The sequence below is a fragment of the Microplitis mediator genome, chromosome 9 (assembly GCF_029852145.1).
Source record: "Microplitis mediator isolate UGA2020A chromosome 9, iyMicMedi2.1, whole genome shotgun sequence".
In the NCBI taxonomy this organism is placed as follows: Eukaryota; Metazoa; Arthropoda; class Insecta; order Hymenoptera; family Braconidae; genus Microplitis; species Microplitis mediator.
In genome coordinates this window covers 17,367,836-17,384,431 of record NC_079977.1, presented here as the reverse complement: position 1 = coordinate 17,384,431, position 16,596 = coordinate 17,367,836, and the positions used below count along the sequence as shown (strand labels likewise).

The 16,596-nt window shown below is 28.1% G+C and overlaps 1 protein-coding gene across 1 annotated transcript in view; it reads right to left on the bottom strand.

Annotated features, from left to right (window-relative positions):
- Positions 1–13,624: 13,624 nt before the first annotated feature.
- LOC130674217 (uncharacterized) overlaps positions 13,625–16,596 on the bottom strand; it is a 161,749-nt gene continuing 158,777 nt past the window's right edge. The window contains exon 7 of the mRNA XM_057479486.1: positions 13,625–15,036. Coding sequence (XP_057335469.1) covers positions 14,926–15,036 — 111 coding nt within the window. The 3' untranslated portion in view covers positions 13,625–14,925. The remainder of the gene's footprint in view (positions 15,037–16,596) is intronic.

Below are 16,596 nucleotides of genomic sequence, written 5' to 3'. Positions count from 1 at the left end.
TTATTACATTTTCAAATAGTAACGCAGCGCTTTGCAAAGGAAACTGTAAAAATTACAGTTTGGCGCTGGGTAATAAGTTTTATATTTTAAATTTGAAATACTGCAGTCTCACAATGTATTCAAGTTACTATTTTCATACTGTAATTTTTCGTACATTATCTTGAGGTATTATTCGATATGCATAAAAATTTACAGTTTCATCTAGTGATATTTATTTTTGTTCCTTAAAATAATCTCACTTGAATAGCAACAAATACTATTGTGGCATGTGAATCTTCAGCTCTAACCAGAGATGTTTATTTTTTTAATTTATTTGACGTAAGTTTTTCAGAGTAAATTTTCTCGATCAATAATTATAATAGGATTGAAAAGATTGATAAACAAATTATAATTAATTATTTGTTAATGATCATTGATCACTTTATAAATATACTATTTATTTATTTAATATTGAATAATGTCAAACATCAAATACTTAATGTATGGCAACATTTTTGTTAGAGAAATGTAAAAGGCTTCAGAAAAAAAACTTCAAACCTAGACACAACATACTTGAAGAGCTTGCGGTAAGATTTCAGCGTTATAATTATCATAGTTCGCATTGTGTCGTAAGGTAAGGGGCCCAGTTTCTCACCTTTTGAGAGTACCGGTTGGGGTTATACTATAATAATTAATGTAAGATTTAATTTAATGAGAAAAATAATGATTCTATCGATTAGTTTATGATTTGTCAAATAAAGTCATGCGCGTAAAATAATTATTTGAATTGAATCAATAATTTAAATTGACGTTTTAACAATTGACATTCAGAGACTTAGTTTCTGACCCTCAGAATTTTTCAAGTCGCAGTTTCTAACCCTCACAGTGGCCTAGTTTCTGACCCTCAAATTACACAAACCATGATTAGGTTATAAAGTACTTAGCAAGTTTCAATAAACTAAAACTATTATTTAGATGAATAAATTAAATATTTATTATAAAAAAAATATAATTTTTCAATATTTAAAATATAAATAATTAAAGTCACTTTAGCTAGCGCCTGTTCTCATTATATTTCATCGTAGCTCGTTGTCTTCTTTTTTAAACTCTTGAATAAAAAAACAATAAAAAATTAATTTTGTCATAATAAAAATATTATCCAACTAAATGAGTCATAACAGTTTAAATACTATCGAAATTGACATTATTTTTACAATAATTTTATCACTCCAAGAATATGTACTTTCAAGATCTAATTATGATCTTTTATTTTAAAAAATGAATATTGAATGTTAATTTATCACTGTATTATGAATAGTAGTAGAAAATAATTTAAGAAAATTAAAAATATTGCTATTTTTACATTTTATAGACATGTAATTCAACAGACAACCTCGCTCACAGTAAGTTATAATTTTAGGGTCAACAACTCCGCCATTCCTTTAAAATTGAGCCTAGTTATTGACCCTCAAATTTCAACAACAAAACTCATTTTTATATGTTTTATAAATGTATTAAAAAAAATTTTAATTAAATATTGATCTATCCATCTATTTTTAGTTAAATTTTTTTACTTACATGATAATTAGTGCACAGATTCAATCGTCGTACCTCCTAACGTAAAATGTTCAGACTCTACTTAAAAAATGGCTTTCTCAGCCACTTATGGCTAAAATATTTGTTTTTATTCAGTTAATATTTTCTATGTTTTTTAAATTGCCATTAATTAGGCTCAGAATAAATAACAATAAATTAAGAAAAAATTGATTTTCTTTTTAAGATTATAGTTTTTTAAGTAAGTAAGAAAAAAGTTGAAAAGGTCAGAAACTGGGCCAGGGTCAATAACTAGGTCTTTTACTTAATGTCGTTAATTAATGGCGAGTAAGATGTCATACGATTTAATTCATAAAAATTTACACGATTATTTCCAGAATGCCCGAAGTTATTGGAATCAAGCACACGATTATTCATTTTGAAATAATTAAAGCATTCAAACAAATGATTAGCAAAAGCAACATACTTCTGGTTTCCTGAACTATCAAATATTTAAAATAATTTTATAACAGGAAAATGAACATCAATTAAATAAAATTTTATAAAATCATAATTTTAAAAAAATAAATTGAGCAACACAAATTTTACATCCTAAATTGTAAAACTTCGTGATTGCTAAAGCATCAAATGGACTTGGTGTACATTAGGCTGTATCAAAAAAATCGACAATTTTTTTTTTACTTTATTACATCGAAAATATTGTTAGGAATGACGAAAAAAAATACTGTGAAAGTTCGAGCTCTTAATATGAACATTAAGAGGCTCCGCATTGCACTTTTCTATTTTCCATAAGAATAACATGGAAAAAATTTTTTTTGCGTCTTCTGATTTTTATAAGTAGCGAACGATGCATCATAGGAATAATTGGCAGGCAGATAGTTGTAGGGAATTCAATGCTCTACAAAAAAAGTTTCTTATCATTTTTTGATAAATTTATTTGTTCAAAAGTTATTTGAGGTTGAAATCGAATTCATATTAAATTTTGAGATCTTTTTACTTTTCTGACGAAACTATCAGACCTATTACAAAATATCATGGGACCTTTTTTGTAGACAATTTTATTCCCTACAAGTTATTTCCAATAAAGTTTTTTTGAACTCCGCATTGTTTTCTAGTTATTTTTATTTTAATGTCAAGCTCTTAAAATCGGTCAGAAGATTATTTTTTTTATGAGCTCGACATTAAAATAAAAATTACTAGAAAACATCGCGGAATTCAAAAAAACTTTATTGGAAATAACTTGTAGGGAATAAAATTGTCTACAAAAAAGGTCCCATGATATTTTGTAATAGGTCTGATAGTTTCGCCAGAAAAGTAAAAAGATCTCAAAATTTAATATGAATTCGACTTAAACCTCAAATAACTTTTGAACAAATAGATTTATCAAAAAATAATAAGAAACTTTTTTTGTAGAGCATTCAATTACCTACAGCAATATGCCTGCCAATCATTTCTATGACGCATCGTTAGCTACTTATAAAAATCAGAAGACGCAAAAAAAATTTTTCCATGTTATTCTTATGGAAAATAGAAAAGTGCAATGCGGAACCTCTTAATATTAATCTTAAGAGCTCAAACTTTCACAGTATTTTTTTTTCGTCATTGCCAACAATATTTTCGATTTAATGAAGTAAAAAAAAAATTGTCGATTTTTTTGATACAACCAATTGTAAATACTTTAGAAGTACAGTGTGAAATGTAATAATTCTTTTTTATCTATCATAATCTATCATTGATAGCTCACATTTTAAATTTCACTCTATATAAGTTAGTACATAATATAATTCGGCATTATAATTGTTACATTTCTGGCAAGTGGTAATTTTTACACTTTTCAAAATGAATAAATGATTTTCAATGCAAGAAAATTTCATTTATCAAAGAACAATAATACATTTACATTTTGTTGTGTTTGATTTACATTTTAAAAATGTCGAAAATACTGCTTGAATAGCAAAAAATTTTCTGCTGTGTATAATGTAAAAATTCGAGTTTGCAATTTAATTTCTGTAGTTTTGAGATCGAACGGCTTGTTTTTACAATTTATATTGTAATTATTCCTGTTTTCTTTTTTCCGTGTATCAATCGATTCTCATAAATTTCCCATACGAAAAAAATATACACTGGTCACAAAAATTAAGGGATAGAAAAAAAATCCGAAATTTTTAGGTGATTTTCAACATTTTTTAATTTTCTTATACGACCATTTTTCACCGAGTTACAGCATGTTGAAAATCACCTAAAAATTTCGGATTTTTTTTCTATCCTTTAATTTTTGTGACCAGTGTATATCCGGATATAAATTTTTTTGTATGGATCGTATTTTCCATGGATTCTAATATTCCTCCAGATTTTTACAGGTTTCTATAAATTCTTCTAACTCTGCAGACTCGTATGGATTTTCATAGATTTCCATGGGTTTAGATTTTTCTATGAATTCTTACCCCCACTGATTTCTATGAATTCCCGTCGATTTTTATAAATTTATATCTTTCTCGACATTTTTCTGTATTCCACAAATAATTTATATTCTTATGATTTTTCGTAGATTTTTACAATACACAGATTTTTCTTAACTCCCATGAAATTTTCCTCTAATGTCTACAAATTTCCATGTAAATTATTACGACCCTAAATCCTCTTCCAAATAAATTTATTATTTCATTTTGATTGACAGTTCCAAATATAATTAAACCACCTAAATAATAAAACTAACAATTCTAGCAGCAACAAAAACCATTGCAAAAATATTTTCATTATATATATAAAAAAAAAAAAAATAACATTTCAGTTTTAATTATTTTATTCTCACGAATATTATTTTCTCGGAGGTAATTTTTAATTCGAATTGTGTATATTCTTTTTTTATATTTTCATATATTTATATATTTTTTCTACTCTAACATTTAACAATCAACACCCAAACAAATAATTTACACATTCAATTACACCGACCAGATTTTTTTTTATTAACAAAAGAATTTTTTTTTCTTTTTTTTTGTTAATAAAAAAATTACAAACGAATGATAATTTTTTTTTGTATTTTTTTTAAAGCTATTTAACACGTAGTTTTACCACGTTTATAAAGACATACATTTACACTGAATATATATACATATATACGCATATATATATATATATATATATATAATATATTGTTTGTCGCTGCATAAATACTTTATTTTTTAAAATACGTCATTATCAACATTACATAATTTTTTTTTTTTTTTTTTAATTTATCTGACTGAAATTGCGTCTGAAATCGACGGGTTTCGTTTTACAATTTTATTGTTTATTTTCATTTATTATACAAAATCTAATGACAAAGTTCTTTTTTTTCTATGGATTTTAAGAAATCGTCGATTTTCAGACACTAACGATTATGTCTTTTATATATATTTTTAATAAATAATTTCATCTATTTATTTATACGTTTTATTTTTTTTTTTTAACAATATTTGTATATTGGACCATCTTAAAGTACTGCTCATTAATTTTTATCCAAAAATTTTATTTATTTAAATATTAAAAATGATATTTAATATTTTGAACTTACGTAAGTTATAAACGATATCTCATCTCATAAATTTTAACAATTTTTATTTAACTAAAAATATTATTATCTAAATTATGCACGAAAAATATGCCACTGAGTGGCTCAAGGTGATAAAATTATTCGATTGGTCTTATCTATGGCGTCATATATTTTAAATCACGGTCTAACTAAGCGGGGCGGAGTATATCCAGTAATCAAATTCTGACTGGTCATTTTTAAACAAAAGAAACTTTACTTTACTATTCAGTCCTTAGACTGCGCATGCACGTTAACTCAACGATTCTGCGCATACACAGGTCATGTGATTCTGCGCTTGGTGCCATTTGAAGCAATTCAAAAAAGTTTTTTCGTGCATTAAACCTTGACAGTCACATAAGGTCCCAAAGAAATTGAAGAGTTTTGAATTTCAAACTCTACAAAAAACGTCTTTCATGATTTTTCCAAAGAAACTCAATATTTATAGAGATATTTGCGAAAAACCAACCATACCATGGCAATTTCAAACTCCAAATTTCCTTTTTTGATTTTTGAATCTTAAACTCGAAATATCTCAATAACTATTTAGTTTTTAAAAAAGGCACAAAATACCTTTTCTGTAGAGAGCTTGAAGCGCTACAATAAAAGTTTCGTGCAATTTTGCCGACAATTCAATATTTACAATGATAATTGCAAAAAACCAATTATACTTTTTTTGGAATAATTTTCAAATTTCCAATAGAAAATTTTGCACTTTTTTATTAAAATTAATATTCTTTTTGTAAGGTTCGACCTTTTTATCAATTCTATGTCTCACTATGCATATACTCCAATAATTTTCAACAAGATTTTCTCAAAATATTGAAAATTAACAAAGATATGACCATTTCCCACATAACCCATTTTCAATACTTGAGCGAGTCTGCTCTCAAGATCGATAGGTGCTCATGTCTTTTTATACGTATGTGTCTTACTGCAGATACTTGTATCCAGATTTAAATTGCAAGCCTGGTACAAGGCTTACACAAGAGATTCGTGCCAGATTATAACTCAATTCTGGAGGAAGACTACAGTTGAAAATAGTTGCGCATGGCTTGCTCAAGATTTGCTCAAGGCTGAAAATTGACTTTGAGCCTTGAGCAAATCCTGGGCAAGTCATGCTTAAGTACCTACTGTAAGTTCCTGGTGCAAGAAATGCGTCTGACTCTTTTTCATTCCACCGTGTTCAAGATATCTTTAATATTCTTGCGTACGATACCATGAGCAAGACATACACAAATCTTGACATAGGTTTCTTGATACACGATCTTGTGAAAGACACATACGTAGAAAAATACATTAGCAGCTAGTGGCCTTGCTCAAGATACTTACTACAAAATCTTGCTCAAAAACGCGTTACTGAGGTTTCTACAAAAAGTCAATTTTTTTGCAAAGCCGGTTTTTATAACTCGTAATTAAATTTTGTGGAAAAATCAATAGGTACTTCAATAAGAGTGTTTAAGTAATATCTCTACCACATTTTGAGTTCAAATACGATCTGAATTACAGAAATTTATCTCATTTTACCTTCAAATACGGTATTTATACGGAAATTTACCGCAATTTATGGTAAAAATACCGCATTATTGCCATGAATTTCCGTGTTTCACCTAAATTACGGGAATTTACCGTAAAATTTTAGAATTCTTCCGAACACCATAAATTACGGTAATTACCGTAATTTACGATATCCAGATGGATTACCGCAATTTACGGTAAATTACGAGAAAATAAAGTAAACTACCGTAATTTACCGTAGATTAGGTAAATTACTGTGTTTTACCGTAAATTGCGGTATTCTTCTGGATCCCGTAAATCACGCTAAACTGCAATAATTACCGCAGTTTTCCATAATTCACGGTATCCAGAAGAATTACCGCAATTTACGGTAAAAACTTTGATAATTTACTGCAATTTACAGTATTCTTACCGTAATCTGCGGCAAATTACGACAAGGTGCAGTAAAATACCGCCATTTTCCGTAAATTAGGTAAATTATCGTATTTTACTGTAATTTACTGTAATTTGGATCCGCTAGGGTAGGGCCCAATAAATCCCTTGGGACCGTTATGATTTGACCGAAAGTGACCACTGCAGGTTAATTACATAAACTATTGTATACATTTAGTAACAAAGAGTACTATACTTTGTTGTGTTATTAGCACTTGCCCAAGTCATTGAACCTCACTTGAGTATAATATTCAATGTCACTAGATGTAAACAATACAAAACTTTTAATAAAAATGTTATTTTCCTATTTTTTTTATTGCTAAAAAAAAATTCATTTGTTAAGCGTATATTCAAATAAAAAAATATTACGTCAATTTTTTTTTTCTATCCCGCATTCTAAGAATTTACTTTTTTTAACTCTACTTTTTTCTATTATGACAAATTTAAAATTTCGAATAAAAAAAATATATTAGTTTTATTGTTCTATTAATTTAATGAATTATTTTGGATTATGTAAGCGTATATTTTAATTTGAAAATATTTCAAAAAGTTGCAATTTAAGTTAAAAATTTTTCTAACCTCACAAATTTTATAAATTTATTTTTGAGGTTTTTTCTATTTAAAAATATATTTAATCCGTAATATACAAGTATTTTATGTTAATTCAGTTTTTTTATCGTTAAGAAAAATAAAGTTCAAGTTTTTAAGCGTATATTTCCATTGAAAAATATTTTTAATAATCGCAGGTGACATTAAAATTTTTTTTCTATAATTTGTTAATCTAGAAGATTATTTTACTAATTTTTTCGGTTAAATTATCAGTTTAATACTGTATTTATTATTGATAATTTATATAAACTCGTGTTTACAAAAAGAATATATTCGTATCCCAAATATCTAACTTTTTTTCGTTGCTGAAACTTTTTGTTTGGCGTTGAAAATTTTTAGCCATATTTCAAATTTGAAAATTTCATTTTCCAAGTTAAAAAAAAACAGTTGAAGATAATTTTATTTTCTTAATTCCTTCTCTAAATTTCCAGAAAAATTATTTAAAATCTCTCTTAAAGCTTCTGCTATTAAAAAAATCTATTCAAAAATTCCAAGTGATGTTAAAAAAATTGATTAAAAGTTAATTCTATATTATCTGCAACAAAGTAACTTGAAATTTTTCTCCAAAAGCAATTTTAGACAGTATTCCTCCCTCCAACGTAAGTAATGATTTTTTTACATTAAACAGTTAATTAAATTTAAATTAGATTACGACAGTTGTACTCTAACGAAGAAATACTAATGAACACTATTGGAAAGTACTAATGAAAAACGAATGCACTGTTATTTTCGCGCACTAATGCTTTAGTATCATTAGTTCGTTTAGTATTTTCGGCATATCTAGTGTCATAAGTGCATTTAATATTAAAATAAGTAAGTGTAAAATATGGAAAATACATTATTTATGATGCAAATCTCTACAAATTAAATCAGCGCAAAAAATAAAATAGAACTATCGATGATTAATTTACCATCTTTAAATCAGTCATTCGATAGGTAATCAACAATTTATGCAATGTGTTCAGTTTAAGAAGAGTGAAATTTCTTATTTTGCCAATAATAAAATTGCTTTCCTCTCAATTAACGATAATTTCGTAATTTTGACGAAATATTATTATTATTTTTTTCTGTTTTGTAAATCTTGAAACACTTATAGTCCCACCCTTATACTCCGATCAGTTAATTTATCCCGCATGTAACACCAGTTAGATAACACCGCTAAGTAACACCACTACACCCGTGGGAGTTAATTTTAATCCCGTTTATTACAGTGCAATAAATTTTCAATATTGTTCACTAGTTTTTTTCCGTAAGAGATAGTCATTGAAAATTAAAAAACAACCGCCTTGGAAGGGGTGGGAGCACCATCTAAAAATAGCCCTAGTCGTATTTCATTCATTGAAAATTAGCGACGACGCATTTTAGCATTCGTCTTATCTTTTTATTCAAAAATAATAATTATTAATGAGCGGTACATCTTACACAACGTATTCATTGAGTATCTTAAAAGATGGACGTAAAGATCAATAAAATTTGATCCATTAACATAAGCTCTTTTTTTTTTTGTATTTCATTCCTCATTAACAATCTTTTTTAAATATATTTTATCTTCATTTATTTATATTTTCTTTAAATATATAGATATATTTTTGGTTGTCTTTAAAATATTTTTTTTTCTAATAGCGTAATGTGTTTTGAAGCCATTGACATAGACATATAGATATAAGTATAGATATTTTTTTTAAGGTTAAGATTAGATAAAGACAATAGACGTAACTAAAATTAATCTATTCTATAATAGAGACAAAAAATATACTGGGGTTCTACACAGGAATTTTTTCTACATCAACATTTTTTTGTAAATTCTTTTGCTATCGCAAAAAAATTCGATATATTTATTGTTGAGTAGTTATTACCTATTGTTCAAAGACTTGTGGTAGTGATCAAATTGATATGAGATAAATTTCGATGTAAATCTCTGTTTATCTCGACTTATTAATTTAATATAAATTTTTTTTTTATTATCTATTAACTATTGTGCTGCTGAAATTATAAAAATCGCGTTCTTGAATTTGAAAATCAATTTTGAATAGAAAATAATTAAACACTTGAATGATTTATGAATTTTGATAATCGAGTTATTGGTTTAAAATTTTATGTATTGAGAAAAAAAATTTATTCATCAATTATTAAATGGCTTGAGTTATCGATTATCGAATTCCGATGTATTGGTTCTATAATTAGAGATATCAATTCCGTACTTAGTGTATAAATGAAAAAAATCTCGAGGCATTGATTATTGAACTTCGATGTATTGATTTCTGAAATTTCAAGTTTTTTTAAATTCCTCTTAAAATTTGTTCCTTAAATAATTGAAATATGTAAGGAAAAAATTTTCTGATAAAAATGATCCCAAAAGTTTGGTATTTTAAGGAAATTAAACCAACATCTAAACTTTTACCACGTTCTCGTTAAAAATCTGATTTGATATATCGTCGACAAGTAGCAAACTGCTTGACTTAAGTTTTGTAAATTTTATAAGAGAATCGACAACTAGTAAAAATAGTATATTGTGTGACGAGGGATGAAACAAAACGATTTCAGAGGTGGGTTGGCTGCCCAAGCTGAAAGCTAGGCCTGCCATCGCCTGACTTTTGAAATCGTGTCTTATTCTGTGCCACGTACTAAATTTTTTATTTTAGCTGCATTGAAACTGGGAGTTTTAAGGTCTGGAGTCGGTTGAAACAGGCCAGTTTTTGATCGATTTAAGACTTTCCAAATAACTGTTAGCTTGGTTGGTTATAAGAATGACAAATATTTAGCCGTTAGAAATAAACAAATGTCATTTTGATAGGAATGAAGTTAATTCAGAAACTAATGAGTTTATTCTCTAGGGAATAAACTGATCAGCTTCTGCTTGCTTAATTGCATTGGTCTGAAATTGGGTCGCTTCAAAAAAGTAAGACATTCCACCCTGCGTGTTATTGCCTACTCAAGCCAAAGGCGAGCGTGAGAACAAGCGGATTGGGAAATCCTATCTTCCTGCGTGGTGTGTATACTATTTTTCACTGGATCTGCGCCTGAAAGTTTGAATTTTTGCTTCTGTTTGGGGGAAGAATGGCGCATTATTTTCTTGGAAGAGAAGAGTGGGACAGTGCCTTTCACCCAGATTCTGTTTTTACAGTTCCTAAATATCCAATTCCCCACAAAACAGATATCTGATGATTCCAAGAAATCAATCACCCACACCCCGATGATGCAGACAACGAATCTATGGAGGTTTCAATGACGGATCGCCTTTCTTTTTTACCGACCAAATTTTCAGTATATATTGTTAAAAATCGTCGGTCGAAAATGAGAAAGTTCATCTGTGTCACGAAGGTATGGATTCATTCTTATCTACGTGATTGGGATCTAGATGATTGATGTCTCTGTAATATTAGGTACCACGTAATGGGAATCTGTGTCCTAAATACGTCTTTATCAACAGGATATGGGAAAAAGACGCCGTACAGCTTGAAGCATTAATGCCTGGTCATTAGAATTCAAAGACCAGGCATTAATGCTTCAAGCTGTTTCAAAAAAGTATGACTTCTTTCCCGCTAAAAAAGATAACAATTTTTTACTCAAACGCCCGACTCTTCCTTACACGGAGAAAAAAATATTGTTCTGAGAAGTATAATGTATAGTTACAGTAACAATACGAAAAAGTTATCTACTAGATTGTTACTGCAACGATCTACTGTATCGTTCTGACAACAATACTGTAGATAGCTCTGAGACCTATACTGTATCGTTCTGAGCCCTATCTTACGTGACGTGCGTTGCAAATGATATGAGACGTTTAAAAATCTTTATCATTAATAAATAAATGATATATTAATTATTTTGGTTAAATAAAATAATTTATTTATTAAGTGTCTGCTAGCAACAATTATACTCGATACACAAAATAGACGCGAAAATGGATGCTCAAATAGGTTAGGTGGTGCCGTGTGAGGTGGCTACTAGGAAAAGTTGTATAGGACTCACAGCTATTTAATAGATAGTTACAGGAACGATACGGTATTGTTACCACAAGTATACATTGTTGTGGTAACGATCTACGAGTTGCTATACTTAAGATCGTTCGAGGAACATTATTTTTTTCTCCATGTACAAGGAGGTTGGGACATTAAAGCAATGTAGTATCAACTATTAGATATTAATTTATAATGTTCATTTGTTCATTAATGCGGAAATTAATTTTTGCCTTGATAGAGACTTTTGGTCAGAAATTTGGTGACAATTAGTTGTGATCAAGTTGAAGACAACTTCAGCTTTTGTAACTATTGACTATAAGTTGTTACCAATTTTCTGGGAAAATTGAAGGCAATACATATAGACATAGATTAATGTGGGGCAAGTGTACGCAAACCCATTCATTTCGGACTGAAATGCATGAGCTTGCGCACGCTTACCCCACCTGACTATCGAGAGACGATCAGGGTACTACGCAATTTGTAGTACCGCTCGTGCAGTACTGTAGATTTAATACTAACCTTATCGGCTCTCCATATGTCTACATTAGGGTGGCTCATTTGAAACGACTATTTTTTTTTTTTTGGTCCATTGACGGAATATTGTTCTAGACATAAAAAAAAAATTTTCCACAAAATTTGAGCCCTTAATTTTAATTTTAAGAACTCGCTAATTGAATTTGAAAATTTCCCATTCATTTAGCATGTAAAGTGGAGGTTTTTTTTTTTAATTATCTATAGCTCTGCTGCATTTCACGTTTTTTTACTGTCCATAGGCAGAAGTTGTAGGGGAACCTTTATACTTCAAAAGTTCCTACAGTAAAATTTATGTGACAGGAACGGGGTCAGAGTTAAAAAATGTAAAAGTCAATTTTTAGCGATTTTTGCGTATTTTTTGAGTTTTTCGTAGAAAATATTGTAGTTACCGAAAAAAAGTAAATGACAAATTTGTAGGAAATCAAATTTGCTACAAAAAAGGTCCTGTAAGCCAAGGCTGTAAAATCTGTTGTTTCTGAAATAAATTGAATTATACATATGAAAATTCAAGATATCTTTGCAGTATATGATTTGTTAAATTAAAAATTTAATTTTCATTTATTAAATGTTTTTTTTGGACATCATATTATTTTTTCATGAAAATATAACAAAAAAAAATTTATCTACATGGGCCATTCCACGCCAAATCGGACGGTTTCAAAAATTGATTTTTCCGATCTCTTCAATTTTTGGTATTTTTTAGTACCCCTCAAAAGAGGCTTCCCGGTAAATTTTGAGATCATTTTGATTAATGGTTCGAAAAATATCGAATTTAAAAAAAAAAACCGCTCTTTTTATGGTTTTTTGATCATAACTTTCGTAATCTCGATCAAAAACATTTCGTATATTTGTTATGCATTTTTGTCTGTAAAGGCCAACTATAAACGAAAATTTTGAATAAAAAAACATTGAATTTCGACCATTATTACGAAAGTTATGATCAAAAAACCATAAAAAGAGCGGTTTTTTTTTTTTAAATTCGATATTTTTCGAACCATTAATCAAAATGATCTCAAAATTTACCGGGAAGCCTCTTTTGAGGGGTACTAAAAAATACCAAAAATTGAAGAAAATCGGAAAAATCAATTTTTGAAACCGTCCGATTTGGCGTGGAATGGCCCATATAGATAAATTTTTTTTTGTTATATTTTCATGAAAAAATAATATGATGTCCAAAAAAAACATTTAATAAATGAAAATTAAATTTTTAATTTAACAAATCATATACTGCAAAGATATCTTGAATTTTCATATGTATAATTCAACTTATTTCAGAAACAACAGATTTTACAGCCTTGGCTTACAGGACCTTTTTTGTAGCAAATTTGATTTCCTACAAATTTGTCATTTACTTTTTTTCGGTAACTACAATATTTTCTACGAAAAACTCAAAAAATACGCAAAAATCGCTAAAAATTGACTTTTACATTTTTTAACTCTGACCCCGTTCCTGTCACATAAATTTTACTGTAGGAACTTTTGAAGTATAAAGGTTCCCCTACAACTTCTGCCTATGGACAGTAAAAAAACGTGAAATGCAGCAGAGCTATAGATAATTAAAAAAAAAAACCTCCACTTTACATGCTAAATGAATGGGAAAATTTCAAATTCAATTAGCGAGTTCTTAAAATTAAAATTAAGGGCTCAAATTTTGTGGAAAATTTTTTTTTTATGTCTAGAACAATATTCCGTCAATGGACCAAAAAAAAAAATAGTCGTTTCAAATGAGCCACCCTAGTCTACATATATAAGAAACAAATTAAAAGATTAATTTTTCAGAAACGAACTTTCCAATTGATTTCAAATTTCGCATAACGACTCTACTCGCATTAATGAACATTACATACTAACATTCTAACTCATACATTTACAGAAGGCAACACAAAATATTTATGTAATTATGTAAACATAAAGGAATAAATATGTCTTTTGTTTTCGTAAATATTTTTTCGGACAAGACTTCAATAAATATCTTAAAAGTACCAAACTTTTTGGATAATTTTCACCACAAAATTATCTGCACGCTAGCATGAGATTTTTTTTTCTTTTTTTAATTGAAGCGAAAAAAAAAATGTTTCCGTGAGATTATTTAACGACCAACGAAAAATTTAGCCTTTTATAAATTACCTATGACTCTTATAATAGTTGACCCAAACAAGACCGCAGTAACCAATGGGTTAAAAATTTAAGCGTCAGAATTATTCGTCGCCAAAAAAAGAAAAATTTGTTGATTTTCATAATTAAATTAAAAGTTTTCAGCAGCACAAAATATACTTATATTTATATACATATATTTTTTGTAATATAAATACTTATTATTACGTCATCAATGTATCTGTCACAAAAATAAATATTTGTCGACACACTTAAATATTAAACAAACCGATTAAATATTATCGGCATTACACTAATAATATTAATATTAATATATAATAATATATAGTAGCAGCATCGGTCACTTTTACGTTTTGTTAAATTTTAATATATTTTTGGACCGAGTTAAATCAAACTAAAAATATATATCTAAAATCATCGTTGTCACGAGCTATTCTACGCTCAACTTTTTATTATTTATTTTTTTCAATAAGAAAAAAAAAGATAAACAAAGAAATATAAAAAAGTTGAACAGTTTTCTAAAGATTATTGTGTGTGACAATTGAGCGTTTTTCCTTTTCCCAACAAATCGCTGGTATGATAAAATAATTACTGTTTCAATACAATAGCAGTTTCTCAGGTCCAATGAGTGTTATAAAAATGTGCCTCGTGTCAGAAAGCCGTGTCAAGGGCTGCCATTGATGCTGAAATTTCTGGATCAGCACGACAGGCGTCCAAAAATTCTGTCAGTGTGACAACACCATCTTTATTCCCATCCATTTTCTGCAGCAGTTAAAAAAGAAAATATTAAATTTATTAAATATTTAATTAGTATATTATAGTACAGTCGACTACCCTGATTAAAAAAGTGAATTGAAAAGTATTGAAAAAGATGAGAAATGAATCCTTTCGAATACTTTCTATACCCCAAGGTATTCATTTTGACATAAAATGAATACTTTTCAATCCCAAAATAATAAAAGAATTTCTGAACTTCCGAGGAATTGAAAAAGATTCAAATGAATTGATATTTTTAATCTTTCTGAATCCTTCTCAATACCTAAATAATCCGACATTTCGGATCAAGTGTGGGATTGAAAAAGATTGAAATGAATTGAAATTTTTGAATCTTTCTGAATCCTTCTCAATACCTAAATAATATCACATTTCGGGTCATGTGTGGAATTGAAAAAGATTCAAATGAATTGATATTTTTAATCTTTCTGAATCCTTCTCAATACCTAAATAATCCGATATTTCGATCAAGTGTGGGATTGAAAAAGATTGAAATGAATTGAAATTTTTGAATCTTTCTGAATCCTTCTCAATACCTAAATAATTTCACATTTCGGGTCATGAGTGGGATTGAAAAAGATTGAAATGAATTGAAATTTTTGAATCTTTCCGAATCCTTCTCAATACCTAAATTGAAATGATGAAAGATTGAATTCGTTTCAATACTTTCGAATTCCACTTTGGAATTGGAAAGTATTCAAACGATCGAAATTTCAATTCCATTCAATACTTTCCAAAACCGCCGAGGGATTGAAAAGAATTGAGATAATTTTCAATACTTTTCAATTCACTTTTTTAATCAGGGTACACGGAAAGAAATGTATGGTGCTTATCGCCATACTATTATTATAGTATTGCAGCCAGTACCATAACCATGGCGTTATCTACTATACTGTATAGTACAAAAGTCTTTGCGTAGTTTACATGTCTGTATAGCGGGATAGACAATATCAGTATGGGCTTTAGTCCCATACTACATTGAAAGAACGACAATGCCACCAGGCTGCGTTACAATAGATCTTTGTGGAGTAGTCAATACACTATCGGATTACCATCAATACTGCGTAAATGTAGTTGCTAATTTTTTTATATAATCTTTATTAATGTCAATAATGCTGTACATTAATCTAATGAAAAAAGAAATCAAAATCAAATTAATTTGGAAAAGAAATTAATACTTATTTTCTTATTCATCTTTTAAATTTTACAAAAAATAATGCCTCATAATTTAAAAATTAATTTTTTTAAAAGATATATTTCTATTGTTTAAAGCAATCAATATATTTCAGAACATTTTTATCATATTTTAATTTCCACTGAATCCCATCGAGAATTTTTAATAGGTATGAATTTATTCCAATCGAGAATAAAAAAAAACATATAATTTATACTGAAAATAATTAATATTAATAATGACATAGATTTATCATTAATATTATGTCCTTATATATTTCTCTACTTATAAATATTGGGTTTACTCTTATAATATTTATAGATAATATATTTAAAACTATAACCAAACATAACCTATGTTTTGACTTCAATAAA